Here is a 26172-nt window from a genome sequence, read left to right on the forward strand (position 1 = left end):
TCCCACTTCAACTTTCTGAGTAGCTGGGACTACAGGCCTGTCCACCAGGCCCTGCTAATTTTAATTTTTTTTCTGTGGAGGCAGTATCTCACTATATTGCCCAGGCAGTTCTAAAACTTCTGTTCTCAGGTGATCTTCCTGCCTCAGAATTTTCTTTTACTACATTTAAGCAAGCTGATATATTATGGAATAGAACGAAAAAAATGTTGAGTGATTTCCATTATTACATAAGTATTGCATATTCAATGCCAGAAAATTAGACAATGCAAAGGAGCAAAATAGAAAATTGTCTCTAGCTAGAGAAATCATTATTAATATTGTGTAAAAGTTTCATGTATTTCATTATAGATGAGGTAGTGTTTAAACTTAAAAATACATCTTGAATTGTTTACATAGGATACATGTAAGAATACATAGGTACATTATGACTATGAATATTCATGAATATGAATACATAGGTACATTATCATCAAATACTGAGTGATTCTTTGAAAGAAATTTAATTAAAAACTAATATCCCTGACTCATGGGAAACAACAAAAAAAAGCAATGGTAAAAGAAATTTGGATGACATAAAGAACTACTGAGTGTAAATTATTAGTAAATGGAGTTTAGCCTAAAAGTATTTTTATTTTTATTTTATTTTATTTTATTTTTTGGAGACAGAGCCTTAAGCTGTCGCCCTGGGTAGAGAGAGTGCCATGGCATCACAGCTCACAGCAACCTCCAACTCCTGGGCTCAAGCGATTCTCTTGCCTCTGCTTCTCAAGGAGCTGGGACCACAGGCGCCCGCCATAGTGCCCGGCTATTTTTCAGTTGCAGCCCTCCTTGTTGTTTGGCGGGCCAGGCTGGATTCGAACCTGGAAGCTCAGGAGTATGTGACTGGTGCCTTAGTTGCTTAAGCCACAAGCGCCAAGCCAGCCTAAAAGTATTTTTAAATTGAGTTTGCCTCCTTACATAGTTTTAAGTTTAGCCTAAACATTCCTCGGTAGGTAGTGCACTGTAACCTAACTAGCTGTGTAACCTACCATGTTAAAATAAGACTAACGCAGAGCTGTAACCAATCTAGGTGTTTCTGTACCTTACTTTCCATTGTCTGATAGACCATGCAGTAGCCTCAGAGTCACTCTGAACCTGTCATGGTTTTAGGGACTGCCCTACTATGAATCACTGTTTGTTCAATTAAACTGTTAAATTTAATTGCTAAAGTTTTTATTTTAAAAAGACACAGATAGCCAGGCATTGTGGCGAGTGCCTGTATTCCCACCTACTGGGGAGGCTAAGGCAAGAGAATCGCCTAAACCCAGGAGTTGGAGATTGCTGTGAGCTGTGATGCTACGGCACTCTACCGAGGGCCATAAAGTGAGACTGTCTCTGAAATAAAATAAAATAAAATAAAATAAAATAAAATCAAAATACACAGACTTTCTAAAATGGTTATGAAAGTATGTTCATTCATCATTCACTTAATGGCTGTCGGAGAAAATATAATTTTTCCTCTCCAATTGATTAAGAAAAGAAAAACAGACAAGATTATTAATGTGTATAGTGTATATCCAGCAGGAAAATGTGTCTGTGAAAAGTAACTCAGGGCGGCACCTGTGGCTCAGTGGGTAGGGCACCAGCCTGTATACCAAGGGTGGCGGGTTCGAATCTGGCCCTGGGCCAAACTGCAACAAAAAAAATAGCCGGGTGTTATGGCAGGCACCTGTAGTCCCACCTACTTGGGAGGTTGAGGCAAGAGAATCACCTAAGCCCAAGAGCTGGAGGTTGCTGTGAACTGTGACACCACGGCACTCTACCAAGGGTGACAAAGTGAGACTGTCTCTAAAAAAAGAAAGAAAGAAAAGTAACTCAAAGCAGGGGCTTAGAACTCTGGCTTGTATAGCATCTTCAACAAAGAACAATTTATGGAGAAGTGATAGGACAAAGGAAACCAATTTGGGCTTTCAAAGATGGGAAACAATGGAAAGTAAATAATATATGGGAAGAAATGAATGGTGTAAAGTTTGCAGATTACTCTGGGAATTTATATCCTATCTTTAAGTGGAAAAGTGGGATAGAGGGAGAGCTCTTCCTCTGTTGCTTCTTCTTCTTCTTCTTCTTTTTTTTTTTTTTAGAGACAGAGTCTCATTTTATTGCCCTCAGTAGAGTGCTATGGCGTCACAGCTCACAGCAACCTCCAACTCCTGGGCTTAGGCGATTCTCTTGCCTCAACCTCCTGAGTAGCTGGGACTACAGGTGCCCACCACAACGCCCAGCTATTTTTTTTTTTGGCCTGGGCTGGGTCGGAACTGCCACCTCTGGTTTATGGGGCCAGTGCCCTACTCCTGAACCACAGGTGCCACCCAAGCTCAGCTAGTTTTTGTTGCAGTTGGCCGGGGCCAGGTTTGAACCTGCCTCCCTCGGTATATGAGGCCAGTGCCCTACCCACTGAGCCACAGGCGCCACCCTTCATACTCAGATTTATAGTTTGGAGGGGAAAAGAATAAACACAAAAGCTAAAATGCCATAACTAAAAAGGCTCACCATATCAAATATCGGCAAGAATGTAAAGGTTCTAGAACTCTCATACACTGTTGGCACAAATGGGAAGTGGAGCCACCACTTTGGAAAACAGTGTGGCAGTTTCTTAAAAAGTCACACGTACATGCACCGTGTGATCAGCCATTCATCTCTAGGTATTTACCCAAGAGAAATGACAGCATAGTTTTATGCAAAGACACATACATGGGGGTGGCATCTGTGGCTCAGGGAGGGGGGTGTTGGCCCCATATACCGAGGGTAGCGGGTTCAAACCTGGCCCTGGCTAAACTGCAACAACAACAAAAAAAAAAATAGCCAAGCATTGTGGTGGGCGCCTATAGTCCCAGCTACTCAGGAGGCTGAGGCAAGAAGATCTCTCTAGTTTTTTTATTTTTAGTAGAGACAGGGTCTCACTCTTGCTCAGGTTGGTCTCAAACGCTTGAGCTCAAGGAATCCACAGGCCTCAGTCTCCCAGAGTGCTAGGATTACAGGTATGCTAGCCACCATGCCTGGCTAGCATTAAAATAATCTTTTTCTAGGGCCTGTGGCTCAGTGAGTAGGGTGCTGGCCTCATATACTGAGGGTGGTGGGTTTGAATCCAGCCCTGGCAAGCTAAAACAGCAATGACAACTGCAACAACAACGACAAAGCTGGGCTATGTTGTAGCCCCTGTAGTCCCAGCTACTTGGGAGGCTGAGGCAAGAGAATCGCTTAAGCCCAAGAGTTGGAGGTTGCTGTGAGCTGTGACGCCACAGCACTGTACTCAGGGCTACAAAGTGAGACTCTGTCTCAAACAAACAAAAAAAATCATAATAATCTTTTTCTTTTTTGAGATAGAGTCTCACTCTGTTGCCCCAGGCTAAAGTGCTGTGGCATCGTAGCTCACAGCATAAAGTAATTTTTTTAATTTCTTTGCTTTGTTGTTGTTGTTGAGACAGAGTCCCACCCTATGCCCTGATCAGAGTGCAATGGCGTGATAGCTCCCTGTAACCTCAGACTTGGGCTGTGGGTATCCCGCTGCCTCAGCCTTCAGAAGCTGCTGGGATTACAGGCACTCACGGAGGCATCTGGTTGGGTTTTTCCATTTTTTTAGGAGTTGGGGTCTCACTCTCACTCCAACAAGTCTTAAACTCCTGAGCTCAAGCAATTCTTCCTCTTCAGCCTCCCACAGTGCTGGGATTACTGAGCCACCGTGCCTGGCCATAAAACAATTTTTAATGAGATACCCACCTTTAAAAATAGGGAGCCAGGAACAATGGCACACCTAATCTTGGCTACTCAGGAGGCTGAATGGGAAGAACACTGAGTTCAGAAGCTGGAGACCAGCCTTGGCAATTTATCAAGACCCTGTCACAGATAAACGAACAAAACCATAAATAAATAAAACAAATAAAAATAGGGACAACTCATGGAAAAATTCAAATCTCTAGCTTCTTTTGACAAAATGGAAGGCTCTGGAAGCACTGGGATCCCATTCTACATAATAAAACAGCTGAGCTGAGGCTAGTCTTTTTAAAGTTAATCTGTTTACCGAAGTCCCCTCTAGGCTCAGCTCACTCATTTTTAGGTTCCTTCCTAAGCCCTATAGGCATTTTGCAATCTCTGAGAGGAGAATTCTGAGACCTTATTTGAAAACTGAGGCTAGAGTCAGAGATATAAGGCTGTGTGTATCTGAGTAGGGAGTTTGTATTTAGTTCAATGGGCAAGAGGAAGGCTTGAACGGTGTTTGCTCAGTTACTACTACTGTGTAACAAACCACTCCAAAACATAGTGGTTTGAGACAATAAAAATTTATTTAGTTCATGAGCAACTTGGGCTGGGGTCAGGTGGGTGGTTCTTCTGGTCTTGACTGGCATCACTCACATAAACAGATCAGCTGCCAGGTGGCAGGAAAGCTTGTTTCTGTTCCAGGTGGTCTCTCATCCTCCAGCATTCTAGCCCAACTTGTTCCTGGCTGGGTAGGTTTCCAAGAGAAGTATCAGGCATTTATAAGGCCTCTTTAAGCCTAGGCTTAGAACTGCCACACCATCACTTGTTCCACATTCCATTGACCAAATCAAGTCACAATGCCAGCCCAGATTCAAACAGACTTCATTTCTTTTTTTTTTTTTTTTTTAATTTGGCCGGGGCTGGGTTTGAACCCGCCACCTCCGGCATATGGGACCGGCACCCTACCCGCTGAGCCACAGGCGCCGCCCCAGACTTCATTTCTTAATGTGAGGAGCTATAGGGTTATATTGTCAAGAGTCGTGGATACAGACAGATGCACTTTTGCAAACCATTTATCAAAGTTACTATGGGATGTGTCCTACATGACTGTAATTGTTTTCTCTTTGTAACAGAGAAGTGCTGCACCCCTGGTACCCTCCATAATTTGATGCCAAAGGATATGAGAGAAAGATGTCCAATGTGTGCCTTTTCCAGCTTCTTGTCCAAGGATTCTTTGATTCAGTTTTGTTTTCTTTGGAGATAGAGTCTCACTCCATTGCCCTAGGTAGAACGCTGTGGCATCATACCTCACAGCAACCTCAAACTCCTGGTTTTGAGTGATCCTCTTGTCTGGGGACTACAAGTAGCTGGGACTACAAGCATGCACTACTACGCACAGTTAATTTTTCTGTTTTTAGCAGGGATGAGGTCTTGTTCTTACTCAGGTTGGGGTTCAGTTTTTTCTTTTTTTTCCTCTTTTTTGTTTGAGACAGAGTCTCATTATGTCGCCCTCGGTAGAGTGCCACAGCATCACAGCTCACAGCAATCTCCAACTCTTGGGTTTAAGCAATTCTCTTGCCTCAGCCTCCTAAGTAGCTGGGATTACAGGCGCCTGCCACAATACCCAGCTATTTTTTGGTTGCAGTTGTCATTGTTGTTTGGCAGCCTGGGCCGGGTTCAGACCCTCACCAGCTCCAGTGTATGTGGCTGGTGCCCTAGGCGCTGAGCTACAGGTGCCAAGCCTAGGGTTCAGGTTTTGATACACTCCAGTAATAGTAGACAGTTTCTTTAGGATTTCTGTGGATGAAAGAACAGAAATTTAGGTAAAAGAAGGGAGGTAAGAGCTAAGCTAGAAACATAAAGATATTTCTGACTACACAATAATGTGGAAACTGCATTCCCCTCAGTCTGACTGGTGTCAGACTAGTCAATTACCATTTGCACTTACGCCTTTGTGATAAGAAGTTCTACTTGATTTACTTTTAAAACTTCACGGGAGGGGCAAAGGTACATCCTAGTGTGAATTAGTCGCTGGTATTATGTTCTCTAATACCAAGAGGATATTGGGGTATAAGGGAGCCTAGTACAAGAGGGAGGAAGGAGGCAAAAGTGTTTGAAGGAGACAAACCCCAAGGGCCAATTCCTCAGGAAGCTTTGAGCAAGTGGCAATGTTCTATTTCTTTTTTTTTTTATTAAATCATAACTGTATACAATGATATGATTATGGGGCATCATACACTCACTTCATAAACCATTTGACACATTTTTATCACAGTGGTTAACATAGCCTTTCCGGCGTTATCTCAGTTACTGTGCCAAAACATTTACATTCTACATTTACCAAGTTTCGCAAATACCCCTGTAATATGCACCACAGGTGTGATCCCACCGATTCCCCTCCCTCTACCCACCCTCCCCTTTCCCACTTCCCCCTATTGTTAAGTTGTAGCTGGGTTATAGCTTTCATGTGAGAGTCCCAAATTAGTTTCATAGTAGGGCTGTGTACATTGGGTATTTTTTCTTCCATTCTTGGGATACTTTACTAAGAAGAATATGTTCCAGCTCCATCCATGTAAACATGAAAGAGGTAAAGTCTCCATCTTTCTTTAAGGCTGCATAGTATTCCATGGTATACATATACCACAATTTATTAATCCATTCGTGGATCGATGGGCACTTGGGCTTTTTCCATGACTTAGCTATTATGAATTGGGCTGCAATAAACATTCTGGTACAAATATCTTTGTTATGTTGTGATTTTTGGTCTTCTGGGTATATGCCCTGTTCTATTTCTTAACGAAGTGTGGCTATGTGATATTCTTTTATTTTGATATTTTAACTGCACATATGTATTTTATGTACTGCTATAGTATCATCCATATCATGATAAAGATAAGAAAAAAAATAATTTTGGGTCTTTTGAGCTTTGTAGCAACTTCAGGGGAATCACTTCCCCAATCCAGGGATGCTGCATGTGAATTCCTCTCTCTTTTGTCTGGACTTTGTGGAAAGTCTGGGAGATTTGGAACTAGAGTAGAGTAGGGAGTTACTCCCAGGGAGGGAGACACTGGGGAATGAAGCTTCAGAGAAGCAGCTGATGACAATGAGATAAAAATCCGAGTCAAGGAAATAAACCAAGGATCTTGAAAAAAGGAAGGAAGGAAAAAAAGAAGATAGGGAGGGAGGGAAAGAAGAAGAAACAAAAATAATAAGACAAAAAGAAAGACAGAGCCTGGTGTTGGGGTACATACTTGTCATCCTAGCTACTTGGTAGGCTGAAGCAAAAGGATCACTGCAATTCAAGACTGCAGTGTGCTGTGTGAATGGACATTGCACTCCAGCCTGAGCACATAGCAAGATCCTATTTCTCTCTCTCTCTCTCTCTCTCTCTCTCTCTCTCTCTCTCTCTCTCTCTCTCTCTCTCTCTCTCTCTCTCTCTCTCTCTCCACTCCAGAGTCTCATTTTGTTGCCCTGGGTAGAGTGCTGATAGTGTCATAGCTCATAGAAACCTCAAACCCTTGGGCTCAAGAGATTCTCTTTCTTAAGCCTCCCGAGAAACTGGGACTACAGGCACCTGCCACAATGCCCAGCTAGTTTTTCTTTTTAGTAGAGATGGGGTCTCACTCTTCCTCAGGAGGGTCTCCAACTCATGAGCTGAAGGGATCCACCTACTCAGTCTCATGAAGTGCTATGATTACATGCACGAGCCACTTCCCCCAGGTAAATAATTTTAAAAAGAAAGAAAAATACAGACGAAAAGAAAGGAAGGAAATAGGCTGGAGAAAAATAATTTGCCTTTCCAAACCACTTTAGATTAAACAATGGCCTTAGGGCAGAGTTTCTGAAGCCCTGTATGATTGACATTTGGGTGGATATTCTTTGTTGTGAGAGGCAGTGCTATGCCTTGTACCATCAGGATGCTGAGTGCCATCCCTGTCCTTTATTCATAGATGCCAGTAGCATGCCTCATCCTATCTTTCCAGATTTGTGACAATCAAAAATATCTTCAGACATGACCAATGTCTCTTGAAGGGTAAAATCACTTTGATACAAACTACTGCTTTGCAGCTTGAGAAAAGGAAATATTTCTTTCTGTCTCTATGCTGCCCTTGGTAGAGTGCCATGGCATCACAGCTCACAGCAACTTCAAACTCTTGAGCTTAAGCAATTCTCTTGCCTCAGCCTCCCAAGTAGCTGGCTATTTTTTGGTTGTCGTTGTTTGGCCAGCCCAGGCTGGATTTGAATCCGCCAGTTCAGTGTATGTGGCTGGCACCCTAGCTGCTGAGCTAGAGGCACCGAGCCATGGCTCATGCTCTTCATGCCAGAAGAAACCTTACCATCCACTGAGGGCCGCTCAGAAGGCTCATAGGCCCTGCACTTGTCAATGATCTCCTGCAACACTGGAGGGCAGTCTTCACCCAACGGCTCCTGCTTCCTGTCCTCAACCACAAACTGGCAGATCTTCTTCACATCATATCCTGGCATGGAAATAACAGGATGGTAGCTTTAAAAATTGCTCTGGAATTTGCACATCTGTCTGGATGCTGATGGCCGACATCAGACCCATGGACTTTAAGTATGGAAATGAGAGTCTCCAATGATCCCATGGACCAGCCCAAGCAGTTTCATATTGGAAAACTAAATGCCTAGGATAGCACTGATGGGGAATTTCTAAGTTTATGGGAAGAGGACGCAATCCCAGCACCAGCTGAATCAGCCTTCTCATTCCTCACCTTCAAATGGGATCTTCCCAGTGGCGATTTCCCAGAGGACGATTCCAAAGCTAAAAGAAAACCAAGAAACTGAACAATCATAACAGGTTTTCCTTTTCCCATGCCCCACGCCATTTCTAGAAAACTCAGTGTATTTTCTGATGCCACTCAAATTCTTTTTTTTTTTTTTTTTTGAGAGAGAGTCTCAGTCACCCTCAGTAGAGGGCTGTGATGTTATAGCTCACAGCAACCTACAACTCTTGAGCTTAACCAATTCTCTTGCCTCAGCCTCCCAAGATTACAGGTGCTTGCCACAACACCTGACTATTTTTTGTTGCAGTTGTCATTGCTGTTTAGCTGGCCTGGGCCGGGTTCGAACCCACCACCCTCGGTATATATGGCTGGCACTGTAACCACTGTGCTATGGGCGCTAAGCCACTCAAATTCATTCAACAGAGTTAAGATGGTCCTTGGAGGAAGAATTTGACATGGGCTTTCCTATATTGCTCATCTGAGTTAGAATCTGCAGAAGAACATTAACATACCTGTATATTTCACCTTGTACATCGCATTTACAAAAAAAATTTTTCAGCTTCTGAGGTGAGAAATACGCCTCTGAACTGACTCTCTTTGGCTCTTTTCTCTTAGTTTTCTGACTGATAGAAGTCTTTGTTTTCTTGAACGCAAATCCTGTAAGCTAGATGAAGAGGTGACTTAAAGACAAAAAGTAACAGCAAGATGTTGGGTGGGAGGGGTTGGTGCTACACATAATTGCCAGATAATTGACTTTTTCCCTTATATATTTATTTCCAATACTGTCTTTCATCTGTGTAGCTACTCTATTGGTTAACATTACGGGTTCATCTTATTATAGTTCAGTGACCAAAAGAAACACCAAGAAGGACTTCTCGTCTATAAAATGGGTAGTGAGGATTACTCGAGATAATGGTTATTAAGCCCTTGAAAGACTTGGTAAGTTACAGTGGTTGCTAGTATTACTGTGTTAGACACAGGGGTTCTCAGGCAAGGATTGAGCTCTGAGGGTACAGAGGGGTTCATGCAGGGAGCCACCACATGGCTAGCTTTCTCCTAGAAACAGATGAAAAATGACATGGAGGCCAAGCATGGTGGCTCATTATAATCCAAGTACTCTGGGAGGCCGAGGCAGGCAGATTGCCTGAGTTGAGGAGTTCAAGACCAGATTCCTGAGCTAAAGTGAGACCCCTGTCTTTAAAAACAGCTCGGTGTTGGGCGGCGCCTGTGGCTCAGGGAGTAGGGCGCCGGCCCCATATGCCGAGGGTGGCGGGTTCAAACCCAGCCCTGGCCAAACTGCAACAAAAAAATAGCCGGGCGTTGTGGCGGGCGCCTGTAGTCCCAGCTGCTCGGGAGGCTGAGGCAAGAGAATCGCATAAGCCCAAGAGTTAGAGGTTGCTGTGAGCCGTGTGACGCCACGGCACAATACCAAGGGTGGTACAGTGAGACTCTGTCTCTACAAAAAAAAAAAAAAAAAAACAGCTTGGTGTTGTGGCTGGTGCCTGCAGTCCCAGCTACTTGTGAGACTGAGGCAAGAGAATCACTCGAGCCTAAGAGTTTGAGGTTGCTGGGGGCTATGACGCCTTGGCACTCTACCAAGGGCAACAAGGTAAGACTCTACCTCAAAAAAATGAATAAAATAAAATAAAATAAAATTGAGGTGAGAAAGAAGCAGGCATGGCCTTTCTGAGACATTTGTTTCCCTCTCCCAGCACCAAACAATCACACAAGTTTGACCCAAAGAACACCCTGAAAGGTACTCACCTTCACTTGGTAGTGTCCAGTTACCAGGAAGCTCTCGCTGGTGATGTTTTCATGGAGTTTAGGAGGCTCTGAATGGTGTAGGCTGACACAACCAAAGACAGGGCATTAATCCCTGGCCCAGACTATCTTGGGAGGCTTAATAGTCATGACTGAGATAATGAGGCTGGTCAGTGCCATGCTTTCCTCACAGGTAGCCACCCATGGACATCTGGGCAAACCAGGATGCAAAGGCCAGGGTTGACAATTGTGCTCTGGGAGTATACAGCAGAGCTAAGATGCATTGCATAAGTGGGTCCTTTTTAAAAACTAACTTTTCTCTTCTCTCCTCTCCTCTCCCCTCTCCACCCCTCCCCTCTTCTTTCTCACAGGGTTCTATTGCCTGGGCTAGAGTGCTATGGCATCATTACAGCTCCAGCAACTGCCAACTCCTGGGCTCAAGTGATCCCCCTGCCTCAGCCTCCCAGGTAGCTGGGACTATAAGCACCTGCTACAATGCCTGGATAAGTTTTTCTATTTTCAGTAGGGACGGGTCTCACTGTTCAGAGTGGTCTTAAACTCCTGACCTCAGGCAATCCTCCTGCCTTAGCATCCCAGAGAGTTAAGATTATAGGCATGTACCTTTAAAAACTTCCTTTAGATTTTTTAAAGTGTGTCAATTTAAAGGAAAATGTTGAGTAAATAACACTGTTGGCATTGTGGATAAGCTGAAAACCCTGCAGGTGATTTGGGAGTGACTGACCTTTGGAGAACATTGAGCTAAAGGACCCCTAGATTCTGCATGAGAGTAAAGTTGCCAAAGAAAATACAGTATACTCTGTTAAATCTCAGTTTCAGATAAGCAATGAATACTTTTTTTTAGTATATGTCCTCAAATTGCATGAAACACAGTTATACCAAAAAAATTACTTATCTGAAATTTGTATATCTGAAATTTAGTGTATGTGTTATGGAATATTTAGGATATAGTTATACTAAAAAATTATTCGTTACTTATCTAAAATTCAAATTTAACTGGCTATGTTATATATATATTTTTTTCTTTTTTTTTTTGAGACAGAGTCTCACTATGTTGCCCTTAGCTCACAGCAACCTCAAACTCTTGGGTTTAAGCGATTCTCTTGCCTCAGCCTCCCAAGTAACTGGGACTACAGGCACCTGCCACAATGCCTGGCTATTTTTTGGTTGCAGTTGTCATTGTTGTTTAGCAGCCCCAGGCCGGGCTTGAACCCGCCAGCCTTGGTGTATGTGGCCGGTACCCCACCCACTGAGCTACAGGTACTGCTGGCTGTGTTATATCTTTATTTGTTAAATCTGGCTGCTGTACGATTAGGGCCTGTTCAACTCTACAAGAAAGAATGGGGTGGACATTAAATTCAACCTTCAATTCTATAAGCTCTTACTCACTGGTTAAACCTCCTTTCCCCCTCTTATCTGTGATCGGAATAAAGAGTAAAACATGGTATGGAAGGGAGGCTGTCTGGGGCTCCTGGCCTAATCTCTCATCACCTCTGGGATTATCAGTAGTGTACACAGATTCACCTAGACCTTACAGTGCCCTTTACCCCATCTGGTACCTGTACAAGCCCATGGCTGCCTCCTGGACTAGGAAGATGCGTACAGCGAACTCGAGGTTCTTTTCTTCATCCAACAGTTCCCTCAGGGTCCCAAGTTCACAGTACTCCATGATGATGGAGAATTGAGGAGGAGCCACTGAAGGAAGGAGCCAGACACCATGAAGACCCAGTCCAGAGTTCCTACTGTCTTCAGTCCCCTTCACCCCCGTGCAGAGATAGACTTGGGTCTACTGTGAGTCTCATTTCTCCCCCAACAACCTCCTCCAACACCAACCCACATAGTTTGCTCCCTGATCTCTTGGAAAGGCTCAAATACCCCTAGAATTCCCATCATCTTCTACATAGCGTTTGGCTTTTTTTTTTTTTTTGAGACAGTCTCAAGCTGTCACTCTGGGTAGAGTGCCTTGGCATCACAGCTCACAGCAACCTCAAACTCTTGGACTCCAGCGATTCTCTTGCTTCAGCCTCCCAAGTAGCTTGGACTACAGGTGACCACCATAACACCTGGCTATTTTTTTGTTGTTGCAGTTGTCATTGTTGTTTTAGCTGGCCGGGGACAGGTTTGAACCCGCCAGCCTCAGTGTATGTGGCCAGCACCCTACCCACTGAGCTATGGGCACCGCCAGTGTGTCTGGCATGTTTTAATTCTACATTTGTGGGCGGCGCCTGTGGCTCAGTCGGTAAGGCGCCGGCCCCATATACCGAGGGTGGCGGGTTCAAACCCAGCCCCGGCCAAACTGCAAACAAAAAATAGCCGGGCGTTGTGGCGGGCGCCTGTAGTCCCAGCTACTCGGGAGGCTGAGGCAAGAGAATCGCTTAAGCCCAGGAGTTGGAGGTTGCTGTGAGCTGTGTGAGGCCATGGCACTCTACCGAGGGCCATAAAGTGAGACTCTGTCTCTACAAAAAAAAAAAAAAAAAAAAAAAATTTTAAATATAAAAAAAAAAAAAAATTCTACATTTGTTTGAGTAATTATTTGAGTAATGTCTTCCCCACTCAACTCTAAGATCCAAGAGGGCAAGAAATGTGTCTACTATGTTCACAAGGAATAAATGGTGCACAGATGGCAGGGCTGGAGAGGGGAACTCAGACAAGAAGTCGAGTTTCAGGCCAGGCACAATGGCTTAGGCCCGTAATCCCAGCACTCTGGGAGGCTGAGGCAGGTGGATCGCGCCTGAGCTCAGGAGTTTGAGACCAGCTTGAGCAAGAGTGAGACCCAGTCTCTAAAAATGGTCAGGCATTATGGAGGGCACCTGTAGTCCCAGCTACTTGCCAGGCTGAGGCAAGAGGATGGCTTGAGCCCAAGTTTGAGGTTGTTATGAGCTGTAATGCCATGGCACTCTACTGAGGTCAACAAAGTGACACTGTCTAAAATAAATAAATAAATAAATAAAAAGAAAGAAAGAAAGTTATTAGCCCAGCACAGTCGATCAAGCCTTTAATTACAGCACTTGAGGAGAGTGAGGCAGGGGACTCACTTGACTCCAAGAGTTCAAGACTAGCCTGGATAACACAGTGAAACCTTGTCTCTATAAAAAATGCTATTCAAATATGATGGTACATGCCTATAATGCCAGTCACTCAGAAGATTGAGGCAAGAGGATCACTCAAGCCCAGGAGTTGAAGGTTGCTGAGCTATGATGCCATAGCACTCTACCAGGGGCGAGAAAGTGAGACTCTATCTTAAAAAAAGAAAAAAAAAAGAGGGTGGTGCCTGTGGCTCAAGGAGTAGGGCACTGGCCCCGTATACCTGGGGTGGTAGGTTCAAGCCTGGCCCCGGCCAAAAAAAACTGCAAAAAGAGGAGGAGGAGGAGGAGGAGGAAGGAGGGGGAAAGAGGGGAAAGAAGGGGGAAGGAGGAAGAAGAACGGAGAAGAAGAAGAGGAAGAGGAAAAAGAAGAAGTCAAGTTTTAGTCTATGGACCTAAGATGCAAACCTGATGCACAATGAGTCAGCCACCTCATCTGTCACCCTGAGAATACATCTCACTGAAAGTTTGCCTGTAGACTGGGATTCTAAGCTCTGAAATTGTTGGCCTACGTCTGTGGAGAAACTTCCAGAGGGGATAAGATGGGAGTTGCTCTGTCCTCTTTCTACGTAAGAGTAGCAGGAGAGGTCATGCTGCAAGACAAAATAGAGCTACATTAAAAAGTAAAAATAAGGGCGGCGCCGGCCCCATATACCAGAGGTGGCGGGTTCAAACCCAGCCTTGGCCTAACATTCCAAAAAATATAAAAATAAAAATAAAGAATCTGACACATAAGGATCTTGGTAAAGGGGCAACTTGTTTTTGTTTTTAGATTTGGTCTCCACTAAGAGTGTAGGTGACCAAGGGTGTTTTCCTTGTTTGGGTCAGGTGGTTTAAAAAAAAATTTTTTTTTTTAAGATAGAGTCTCACTTTGTCTCCCTGGGTCGAGTGCCATGGCATCATCACCTTATAGCAACCTCAACCTCTTGGGCTTGAGCAATGCTGTTGCTTCAGCCTCCCAAGTAGCTGGGACTACAAGGCACCTGCCATAACACCCAGCTAGCTTTTCTATTTTTGGTAAGGATGGGGTCTCACTCTTGCTCAGGCTGGTCTTGAACTTCTGAGCTTAAATCATCTGCCTGCTCCCCAGAGTGCTAGGATTACAGGTGAGCCACGGCACCCGGGCAGTATAATGTTTTGTAGCAACAAAATGCATCTTTCATCTGTGCTGGCACTTGAACACACACTCCTGTGGACGGAAAGAAGTGGCCACCTTAGTGCAAAATAACCCTCAGGTGTCAGCCCTGCTCTCCTGAAAGAAGACAGAAATATGCATTTTAGGATGAAAAAAAAATTAACATTGATAATAATCACACTGTGTAGATTTCACCTTTTCAGCCGCTCTTTAAAAAAAAATGCAACACATTAAAACACCAAAGGTATAGTCCAGGTCATCAAAAGCTTTATCAGCCTCAGGAGCACCTCTTACTTGTTTCATCAATGCAAATCCCAAATATATGCAGGACATTGGGAGAATTAAATTTCTTCATGGTTTCAATCTCATCCTTGAAATAAGTCCTCGCTATTCTACAAGAATAAAAGAGGAAATTCAGATTTAAGAAATGGAAGATTCCTTAGAGAATATTTAGTGTAGTGACCCTGTGTATATGGGTATTGTCAGCATCTCCTGGGGAAGAAAACTAGTGTTGTGACATCTTTGACTACTAATGGCAGCATGTGGAACCCCTCAGATGTACATGGCAGCAGAATTAGTCCCTAAGCGTCTGTGAGATAGTAAAGGTGCTTGTTAGTACCTGTTCAAACAGCCTCATAGACTTAGTTTTTTGTTGTTGTTGTTTGAGACAGAGCCTGTCACCATGGGTACAGTGTCATGGCATCTTAGCTCATAGTAACCTCAAACTCTTGGGCTCAAAAGATCCTCTTGCCTCAGCCTCCCAAGTAGCTGGGACTACAGATGCCTGTCACAAGGCTTGGCTATTTTTAGAGACAGGATCTCACTCTTGCTCAGGCTGCTCTCAAACTCCTGAGCTGAAGCAATCCACCCACCTTGGCCTCCCAGAGTCCTAGGATTACAGATGTGACCCACTGCACCCAGCCAAGATAGTAATAATTTTATAACTAGAAGGATAAAACAAGTTAGAAAGCTGGCCAACACCAAGGGTAGGTGGAGATGTGTGATACAGGGGCCCTTTGTGTGTGTGTGTTTATCATTTGTATTTCTCATCTTGTTCTGCAGGGGCCCTTTTGCACTGCCAGGGGAGGTGTAGGAATTTAGAGTCCATTCTGAGGAGCTGCCTGGTATTTCTTAGTTAATTTAATACACACATACTACATGTATGAGCCGTCAATTCTCAGATCCATAAAGGGATAGCTATGTAGCATTATTTTCCATTGCTGAAATAGACCAGATTCCATTGTTGGAAATATAGGCCAAATGTGGATCTACACCAGGCATCCTCAAACTTTTTAAACAGGGGGCCAATTCACTGTCCCTCAGACCGTTGGAGGGCCGGAGTATAGTTTAAAAAAAAACAACTATGAACAAATTCCTATGCACACTGCACATATCTTATTTTGAAGTAAAAAAACAAAATGGGAACAAATACAATCACACCGCCTCATGTGGCCCGCGGGCCACAGTTTGAGGACCCCTGCTCATGGATGGCAAACAGTAGGAAAAGATTCCAGGTATAGAATGTGTCTCATGATACTGAGTGAAAAGAGTAAGGAAAGTGGGCAAAAGGTACATCACATGACTAGTTATGAAAATTAAAAAAGCATGCCCCCATTTTACAAGAAGATGTGCAAACAGAGCCCACTAGAATTATTGTCTGTGGAGGGATGGGGACTGAGAACATGACTGAAAGAGAACAAACTTTTATTTTAGTTTATTTTACTTATATATTTTTTAGAGATAAAGTCTCATTTTGTCGCCCTCGGTAGAATGCTGTGGCATCACAGCTCACAGCAACCTCCAGCTTTTTGGCTTAGGCGATTCTCTTGCCTCAGCCTTCTGAGTAGCTGGGACTACAGGCACCCGCCACAACGCCCAGCTCTTTTTTTGCAGTTTGGTGCCAGGTTCAAACTCACCACCCTTGGTATATGGGCCCAGTCAGTGACCTACTCACTGAGCCACAGGCACCACAGGAACAAACTTTTAAAAATATAGAAATACATGGACAAAGAAGAGAAGGCTCTAAAATCAAGGCATCAAGACTATGCTTTTTAATAGCAGAAGGCAAGTCATTTAACCCTCTGAGGCCCCGGTTTCCCCACCTGAAAATGGTGACAATACACCTCTCTCCTTGGCGGGTGATAGTACGTATTGATATATATGGATATGGAGAGAAGCATATGAACTGACTTACCCAATGCTTCTGGCCTGGGTATTGTTGAATACTTCTATGGACACTTGAGATTTGTAATATTCTCCTTTATAAAGTGTGCTGAATTCATTTCTCTTGATCGGTATCCATGCGGCTCCTGAAAGCTCCTCTTTCTTAATCTCCTTGATTTGATATCCTGGGGTCTTGCACAAGGGTAGTAAACCTGACCTCACTCCAGGACAGAAGAAGATAAAGAGTAAATGAGCTGAGGAAAGGGTCCTCAGGGAAGTGGCATTTTTGTGATCATCAGTGGGAAGCTCTTCACCATGAGCCGGAGCTGGCCCTGGCTAGAGCTTGTGGTTGACTCAACCCAGGAAGAGGTTCCAATGCCTCTGAGTTGACTGCAGTTAACAGATATGTGTCATGCACATCCTCCCCTCCTCTCCGAAGCCTGCCCATCTCTCTAGCCTTAACCCCCATCCAGACCCTTCTTTCTCCTCCTGGCACTTGAGCCCGAGCATCTGGCCTAGTCATTTCAGATCTCATAGTTAGGAACAAAGTTCAAGTTCAGTAACTTCCCTGCTGTTGTATATTCACTGTCTGTCTTTCCACTCCCCTCCTCCACCTACGGGCAGGAGCTCCTGGAAGGCAGTGTCTTTCTCAGTGTGGGTCATAGTTCCCCCTGTGCACAACCTCTGGCTTAAAGAAGACATAGTTTTGCCTCAGTGCTCATAGCTCAGCAGTTAGGGCGCTGGCCACATTCACCCGAGCTGGCGGGTTCAAACCCGGTGTGGGCCTGCTAAACAACGATGACAACCACAAAAAAAAAAAAAAATAACTGGGCACCGTAGAGGGCACCTGTAGTTCCAGCTACTTGGGAGGCTGACGCAAGAGAATCGCTTAAGCCAAGAGTTTGAGGTTTCTGTGAGCTGTGACGCCACAGCACTCTACCAATGGTGACATAGTGAGTCTCTATCTCAAAAAAGCCGACATGGTTTTGTTGAATGAATGAATGAGTAAACATTTTAAGTTTCACTTGAATTTCTTCTTGGAAATTCAGCAAGTGAATTGAAGCTGTGATGTTATTCATACGAGAAGGTTTTAGCATTTTGGCAGGTGCTTAGTGGTTGAGAAGCCCCCTTCCAGTGTTCCCATGTGGATCAGAAACCTAGGCTAGCCATGAAAGGATCCCCAAACCTGTCGGCTGCTTCCTGCCATCCGGCAGAGCAAATGACAAGGGCAGGGGCTGGGGGAGGCTGGAGTTCCAGGAAAATAATGACTTCTAGTTTTGGGAGCCATTGGAAGCAGCAGGGCACCTGATAGATAACTTACATTGATTAAGGATTTCCTTTATTTCTTCTATGCCCCTTTTCACTTCCCTCCATTCACGTCCTGAAGGAAAAAAGAGCAACAAATACTCAAAAATAGAAATGCTAATTAAAACCACATGTCAATCAAAACCAAAACACTAATTGAAATCACTGAGATACCATTTTTTACCTATCATATTCATTGTAGTAGAGATTACGATTGCTCATCAATATCCAACTTCCTACTTCCAAGTACATAGAAAATGCCTTTGGCTCAGCACCCGTAGCTCAGCGGCTAGGGCGTCAGTCACATACAACAGAGCTGGTGGGTTTGAATCCATCCCGGGCGTGCCAAACAACAATGACAACTACAACCCAAAAATAGCCAGGCGTTGTAGTGAGTGCCTGTAGTCCCAGCTATTTGGGAGGCTGAGGCAAGAGAATAGCTTAAGCCCAACAGTTTGAGGTTGCTATGAGCTGTGATGACATGGTACTCTACCCAGGGTGACAGCTTGAGACTCTGTCTCAAAAAAAAAAAAAAAAAGTAAAGAAAAGGAAAGTGCCTTCAAGTGTGGCCGAGTGACTTGCTTTGGCCAAGAAACCAAGTGAAAGAGAAATCTGTCACTTTCTTTAGGGACCATTTAATTGACTCTGCTCAAAAGTGCAATCTGTTTTGGGAACAAGGGAAGTTTGTGTTAACATGAAAGTGCCATACTATCAAAAGCAATATAGAAAGAAGACAGTTATCCAGTCACTTGGGATAATCTCTTGGACTTCGCTTGAATGAGAAATAAACTTGTTTCCTTAAGACGCTGAGTGGCTGTTCACTGTACCCAGCAGGTTCAACCATGTATGCCTCACCCTTTCCTCTCTCTATTCCACCCATAGTCCTTATGAGAGGAAAGGGTCTGAAGGATCTGCAGAAGTTAACCAGGCCACGTTGCTTTCATCCTTCCCCTCTCTTCCCTCTTCTAGTGGCTCAGGCTCTGCTCCCTTCCCCCACCTCAAACCTAGCCCATGCATCTTCTCATTAGGGCCTTCTCCACTCCCACACTAAATCTAACTAGTTCAAGCCACCGTTACCATTTACCTAGCCTCTAATGTAGTCTCCTACCTGGGCTCACACCTCCATTGTGGCACTGGAAGGAAGTTGAACTGTTAATTCTTTACTCCCAGGAAGTATTATAGTAGTATCACATGTCCACATCCTTGCCATAGCCTTGAGGTGGGCACAGTCTACTGCCGTGTCTCTTCCTTTTTTTGTTGAGACAGAGTCTCACTATGTCATCCTGGGTAGAGTACTGCAGCATCACAGCTCACATCAACCTCAAACTCTTGGGCTTAAGCGATTCTTTTGCCTTAGCCTCCTGAGTAGCTGGGACTACAGGTGTCTGCCACAACGCCCGGCTATTTTTTTGTTGTGGTTGTCATTGTTGTTTAGCAGGCCCGGGCAGGGTTTGAACCCACCAGCCCCAGGTGTGTGTGGCTGGTACCCTAGCCACTGAGCTACAGGTGCTGAGCCTGCTCTATCTTTTCCTATTGGGCTTGGCCATATGACTTGCTTTGGATTTTATTGAATGTGACACAAGCCGAGGCTTGAAATGTGCTACACAGTGGGGCTTGTCTTGCAATTCATCAGGTACTCACTGTTCCTTCAGAACGAGCTTCAGAATGAGACATGAAGAAGGGACTCAAATTTAATGCCTAAGCCTAGCCAAGCCCAGGCAAACCCAGGAAAACCCCAAGAGAGCTGCAACCCATGAACATGAGAGTTAATGATTATTGTTTTAGGTCTCTGAGTTTTGGAGTGGTTTGTTATGCAGTGTCACTCAGCCTGGTCTCAAACTCCAGGCAATCCACCCACCTCTGTCTCCCAGAGCTCAGGCAATCACGTGCCTCTTCCTCCCAGTGTGAGGATTGTGAGCCACAGCATCCAGCCTGACAGTTTACATCTTAACTGAGGGTCCTGGGAAAACTAAGGTTGGAAGGAGCTTCTGGAATTCACAGTAGGACATCAGGGAGAGAATGCAGAGTCAACAGATACTCCTCCGTCAGTATCTTCTCCCCTTCCCACACTGGCTTGTCCAAATTTCACTGGCCCTCATCAGAGCTAAGCCCAGAGATGTTAGGAGCTCTGAGCCACAAGTATAACACAGCTGCTCAAACTTCATCCTGCTCCTTTGGTGAATTAAAGTGAGACTAAAATGCTTCCAGCTGCATCTCCACCCTCCCCAGCAAAGTCCAACTTACCCCTTTGGAAATCTCGCCTGTCTGCCTCTGCATCCCGCTGATCTTGCTGTGGCCAGGGGCTTGAAACGGACACCCATTGATCGGCCTGAAGCAGCAGTGAGAGCTCCTCGCAGACGTGGCCCAGCTCCTCGTTCACTTCACTGAAGAGTATTTTGTTTTGGCCTGCCATTAGAAAACTCAACACAGTGGACTCATTTTTGAACTTCTCTATCTGCTTCCTAGCCTCCTCCAGGACAGCCTCCAAACGGGCCAGGGCGTTGGCTATCTTCTCAGAGGACAGTTTCTTCTTTCCTCGTTCCTGCAGCATATGCAGAGATGGGAGCAGGCCCTTCACACGTTTCCCTAGACGCTGGCACTGTCTCTGGCAGTATTTCATCTCTTGACACTGGTTGTAGACAAGGTAGCCTAAGGAAATGATCTGCCCCAATTTCTCCATACCTGGAAGAAATGGATGGAGTTTGGTGAGGTCCCAGAATCTTCTCCATATTTACTACTTGGCTAAGGGAGGGTCAAAAAAGTTTGTGATTTGGGCAGTGCCTGTTGGCTCAAAGGAGTAAGGCACTGGCCCAATATGCCGAGGGTGGTGGGTTCGAACCCAGCCCTGGCCAAACTGCAACAAAAAAATAGCCGGGCATTGTGGCTGGTGCCTGTAGTCCCAGCTACTTGGGAGGGTGAGGTAAGAGAATCGCCGAAGCCCAAGAGCTGGAGGTTGCTGTGAGCTGTGATGCCACAGAACTCTACCAAGGGCAACAAAGTGAGACTCTGTCTCTAAGAAAAAAAAAAAAAGAGTTTGTGATTTATTTATTCACTCTCTTGCTCTGGGTAGAGTGCTATGGCATCATCATAGCTTACAGCAAACTCAAAGTTTTGGGCTCAAGATATCCTCTTACCTCAGCCTCCCAAATAGCTGAGACTAGAGGTACCAGCCACGATGCCCAGCTAGTTTTTCTATTTTTAGTAGAGATGGGTCTCTTTCTTGTTCAGGCTGGTCTTGAACTCCTGAATTCAAGCAATCAACTCACCTCAGCCTCCCAAAGTGCTAGAATTACAGATGTGAGCCGCAACGCCTGGCAAAAAAAGAAACAAGGTTTGTGATTTAAGAGCCAGCAGAGAGCCTCTTTGCCTTTTCTATGTGGTGATAATTCGCCGCCACCTCCCCACCCCCCTTCATTGTCTGGGGTGAACGTATCTTGTCTGTAAGCCCACGCCTTGCTCTTACTCTATAAACCTATCTTTCTCTTTCTCAATATACTTTGAGACACCTGAAGCCCCAGTTTGCAGCCTTGACCACAGTTGGCCAAGGATATTCAGGATTGCAATACGAGTTAACATCTGTCCATCTTAAACTTGTTTTTCTTTCTCTTTTCCCAATACCTGAGCATCTCTGCCTCCCTTGTCCTTACTCCCAGCCCTCTCTGTTGTATTTGTAACCAGCTAAAAATTTGTTCAACCTTCCTCTACCCCTTGGCCTGGACATCAACAAAGACAGTGTTTTGTAAGTGCTGCCCCTCTCAGAGGCATTTGCAATGAAAGATTCAGAGATTTTCCAGGTCTAGAGGAATCATGGTGGACATCTGTGTTGCCTCAAGAACAATCTATTTCTCTACTTCCTTTTTTTTTCTTTTTTTTTTGAGAGAGAGTCTCACTTTGTCGCCCTTCATAGAGTGCTATGGTGTCACAGCTCACAGCAACCACTAATTCTTGGGCTCAAGTGATTCTCTTGCCTCAGCCTCCCAAGTAGCTGGAACTACAGGCGACGGGCGTCTGCCACAACGTCCAGCTATTTTTTTTTTTCTGCAGTTTTTGGCCAGGGCTGGGTTTGAACCCGCCACCTCTGGCATATGGAGCCGGCACCCTACTCCATTGAGCCACAGGCACCGCCCACATCCAGCTATTTTTACAAGACAAAGTCTTGCTTTGGCTCAGGCTGATCTTGAATCCGTTAGCTCAGGCAACGCACCTGCCTTGGCCTCTCAAGAGCTAGCATTACAGGTGTGAACCACCACGCCCAGTCTCTCTACTTCCTATTACTGCCCAGATTTTCAGTGGCCATCTGCTCCTCCCCCAGTTAACAATGTGTTTGTGGGGAACTCACCCCACCCTTGGTTTCACAGGTGAGACTTGATGAGTCTAAGCCCCCGTGGTTTTCAGTCAAGGGCGATGATTCCCCCAGGAGACATCTGGCAATGTCTAGAGACCTTTTTGGTTACCACATCTGGAGGATGGGCATTCCTGGCATCTAGCAAGGAGAAGCCAGAGGTGTAGCCCCCATAACAAAGAATTATCCAGCCCCAAACGTCAAATCTAAACCATCAGAGAATTCCTAACAGCCTGCCATAGTGATTGGTTCAAAACTGGCACTTGAGCTAATTTGGGCGCAGGGGAATGTTTGCTGAGGAGGTTCCTGGCACCACTAAGAGAGCCCAGGAAGCCAGCTGCTTACTCTCAGCCTCTCTCTCTTCCCTGAATGTGAGTGAGAAAACACAGAGTCCTGGTCCTAAACCTTGGAATGGGGTTAACCTGGGGATGGTAGAACAGAAAGAAGACAAGAATCTGAGTCCTTGATGACAACATTGAGCTGCTGGTTTGAACTGACTCTGAAGTTTTCCCCAAACCTCAGCTACAGGTTTCATGAACAAATAACCTCCCTTATTGTTTAAGCCAGTTTGAATCACGTTTGATCTACTTGCAACTACAGGCAGCTATGTTCCATGATGAATCATGATAATAGTGAAGACAAATCTCTCTTCCTCTACTGTATCCTAAGTGCTTTGGAGGCCTGAGGTCTCCAAGGTTATTGTCATTTAACACAGTGGTTCTCAACCTTCCTAATGCTGTGAACCTTTAATACAGTTCCTGTGGGTCGTGCTGAGAACCGCTGATTTAACAGATGAAGATAATGAGGTTCAGGGAGGTGGCATTCAACTAAGTACCAGGTCACAGAAAAAGGGACTTACCTATGAGATATTAAAATACAGTATATTAAAAGCTATAATAAGTAAAATTATTTAAGGTCTACTGAGTGTATGATAAGGATATCAAAGGGATGAAAAGAAATATACGGCCAGGTGAGACACAGGGGCTCACAACTGTAATCCTAGCACTCTGGTGGGCTGAGGTGGGTGGATTGCTTGAGTTCAGGAGTTCAAGACCAGCCTGAGCAAGAGTGAGCCCCTGTCTCTACTAAAAATAGAAAAACTAGCTAGGAGTCCTAGCAGGTGCCTGTAGTCCCAGCTACTAGGGAGGCTGAGGCAAGAGGATTGCTTGAGCCCAAGGGTTTGAGGTTGCTATGACACCATGACACTCTAACGAGGGTGACAGAGTGAGACTCTTCCCCAAAAAAAGAAGAAAGAAAGAAGGAAGGGAGGGAGGGAGGAAGGGAAGGAAGGAAGGAAGAAAATATAAATACACATATATTTTGACTCAGCAATTTGAATTTCTAGGAACTTATGCAGTAGAAAAGCTTGTATGAGCGCAGGTAGATGGATACCACAATGTTCATTGTGCGCTGTTAATAAAACACGTAAAACTAACACTACCAAGAATATGGAGAAACAGGTTGTTAATCTTTACGTTGACAAATCTTAAAATGGTAGTAACAATGTAAGTCCTTCCAACACGGCCTCCCCCCAAAAGGTGATGACACTTTACACCGGTTTACTTTCCCCGTGTCGAAAATGGCCTCAGAAACGAAAGGGGATGTTGATTCTTAACAACTGGAATCATCTCACTTGGAAATTTCTGCACTGACCACCTGGAGTTCGCTGTCCAGGGCTGCTTGAATGGTTCTGAGCCGGCTCCCGGGACCCCTGCCCCTCGGGGATCCCCGCGTTTCGCTCTGAAGGCGAAAATAGGAGCAGACAGCTCCACCACCAGAATAGAGAAAACGAAACAAACTCGGAGTTCCTGGAAATTGTACCGCGGATCCCCCCCACCCGCACCCCATCCTCCCATCCCTGCCCAGGACTCCGGTTGCTTCTCTGCTCCGCAAGCGCTCCGGGAACCCCAGGCTCACCGAGTCCCTCCCCAGGGATGTGCGTCCAATCTGCCCCGGGCGCAGTTCCGGATTCCCTCCGACCGCTGCCTTCTGCCCAGGGGAGAAGCTGGCCAAGGCGAGGCCCCGGGCCCAGGTCCCCTGCACCCCTTCCCGGGGTGCCCGGCGTTCTGCGCTCCGGCTGGCGGTGCGGGACTCCACAGGTGGCTGCCGGTGACAAGGCGGTCCTGGTCCTTTCGAAGTGAAACCACCACAGTTGCGCCCCAGCAGCGTCCCTCCAATCAGCCCGTTGGACGGCTGTTCCTGTCCTGCGCCCTCCGGAGGCCACAGCTCCAGGTCTGGGACCTCTGAAAGGAGGGCTGTGACCCTCGCCACCTCCACCCCAAGGAGGTGGGGGGCAAAGGCCAGGCTCACGGTGCCTTGGCCCTGAGCTCCCTTCCCAGGCAGCTCCCACGCTTCTCCCCGCTTTCCACGCTCTTCCAGACCTTCCCGAAATTACTCAGTTAGCGGAGTACTCACCAGGCCTTCTGCTTGGGGCTGGGGATTCAGAAAGGAAAAAGGTCCCAGGGAACTATTATGCTGAGGACACGATATGGGAAGAATGGATGGGGGGTGTTGAAGTTGGAGAGGTGGTTCTTGTGTGAGGGAGGAAGGAGGAAGGAAGAGATACGCTTCCTCCTCTAGGCCGTCCCCAGAGCTTTCTGTTAGGGGGTGAGTCATGTTTTATTAAGGCTTGCTGAGTCTCCGCTGGAAAGTCTAAGTCATGTTATTCATTTACGTATGGGACTATTTTCATCTAAAAGGACAGAACTGGGTTGTATGAAGAGACTTTTTCCGTTGGGAAGGCACAGGGTACAGGATGCCTGAGGTCTTCCCTTAGTCTTTATTTGTCCCTGCTATTGTCCTCCATTCGCTGCCCTGTCACTTTTCTTTCCTGTCTTGGGTCAGGAGATTCAGGTACATATGATTTAATGAAGGAAGGCTCTCAGCTCAGAGAGCAGGGGGGAGAAAAAGCTAACCAAGGATGTGGTCTCGGTGGAGATTGGCTTCGGCCATATTCCGTGGGGAAGTCTGGAACATGAAGCTTTGGCATAAGAGGCAGCTTCCATTCTGCCCAGGGCAGTTCTCCAGACAAGAGGGCAGCTGTGTGAGCCCCTAGTTGTGGTCAAAACTCAAAGGAACCATGGGAAGGGTATGCTACTCTGATATAAACACAATCATATACTGTATAACTTGTTGACTGTTGTTTTTACTATCCTGCCAACAGTATTCAAGACATCCCGTTTCTCTGCATCCTCACCAGCATTTTGTTTTGTCACTATTTATGATTTTATTTTGTTTTGTTTTGTTTCATTTTATTTTTTGAGAGAGAAAGTCTTACTCTGGCACCCTGACTAGAGTGCCTGTATTATAGATCACAGCAACCTCAAGTTCCTGGGCTCGTGAAATCTTCTTGCCTCAGTTTTTCGATTTTTAGTAGAGACAGGGTCTTGATAATGCTTACACTGGTCTTGAATTCCTGACCTCAAGTGATCCATCTGCTTCGGCCTCCCAGAGTGCTAGGATTATAGGCATGACCACTGCGCCCAGACACTATTTATGATTTTAGCTATTCTAATAGGTGAGTGATCTGTCATCATGGTTTTTTTTTTTTTTCCTCGGCCGGGGCTAGGTTTGAACCTGCCACCTCCGGCATATGGGACCAGCGCCCTACTCCTTGAGCCACAGGCGCCGCCCTGTCATCATGGTTTTGATTGGCAGTTCCTTAGTGCCTAATGTTGTTGGACATCTTTTTTTTTTGAGACAGAGTCTCACTATGTCATCCTACGTAGAGTGCCATGGCATCACAGCTCTTAAGCCCAAACTCTTGGGCTTAAGTGATTCTCTTGCCTCAGCCTCCCGAGTAGCTGGGATGACATGCGCCCGCCACAACGCCAGGCTATTTTTTGGTTGCAGTTGTCATTGTTGCTTAGCAAGCCCAGGCCAGGC

At 45.5% G+C, this 26172-nt stretch overlaps 1 protein-coding gene across 6 annotated transcripts; it reads right to left on the reverse strand.

The window, feature by feature from the left end:
* Positions 1–4977: 4977 nt before the first annotated feature.
* MLKL (mixed lineage kinase domain like pseudokinase) lies at positions 4978–24843 on the reverse strand. Of its 6 annotated transcripts, XM_053607752.1 has the most exons (14): positions 24703–24842; positions 24205–24416; positions 22285–22428; positions 21212–21256; positions 20190–20627; positions 17962–18021; positions 16672–16861; positions 14772–14869; positions 11819–11954; positions 10245–10326; positions 8993–9144; positions 8469–8518; positions 8073–8213; positions 4978–5532 (listed from the first exon to the last, which is right to left on the reverse strand). In XM_053607752.1, the coding sequence occupies exons 5-14, from the start codon at positions 20623–20625 to the stop codon at positions 5384–5386; spliced, it is 1494 nt and encodes a 497-aa protein (XP_053463727.1). In that variant the 5' UTR covers positions 20626–20627; positions 21212–21256; positions 22285–22428; positions 24205–24416; positions 24703–24842; the 3' UTR covers positions 4978–5383. The 6 variants fall into 6 exon arrangements, with proteins under 6 accessions (XP_053463727.1, XP_053463736.1, XP_053463716.1 ...); XM_053607761.1 differs by lacking the exon at positions 24205–24416; XM_053607741.1 differs by lacking the exon at positions 22285–22428.
* Positions 24844–26172: the final 1329 nt, after the last annotated feature.

Source organism: Nycticebus coucang, chromosome 2 (assembly GCF_027406575.1).
Source record: "Nycticebus coucang isolate mNycCou1 chromosome 2, mNycCou1.pri, whole genome shotgun sequence".
Lineage (NCBI taxonomy): Eukaryota > Metazoa > Chordata > Mammalia > Primates > Lorisidae > Nycticebus > Nycticebus coucang.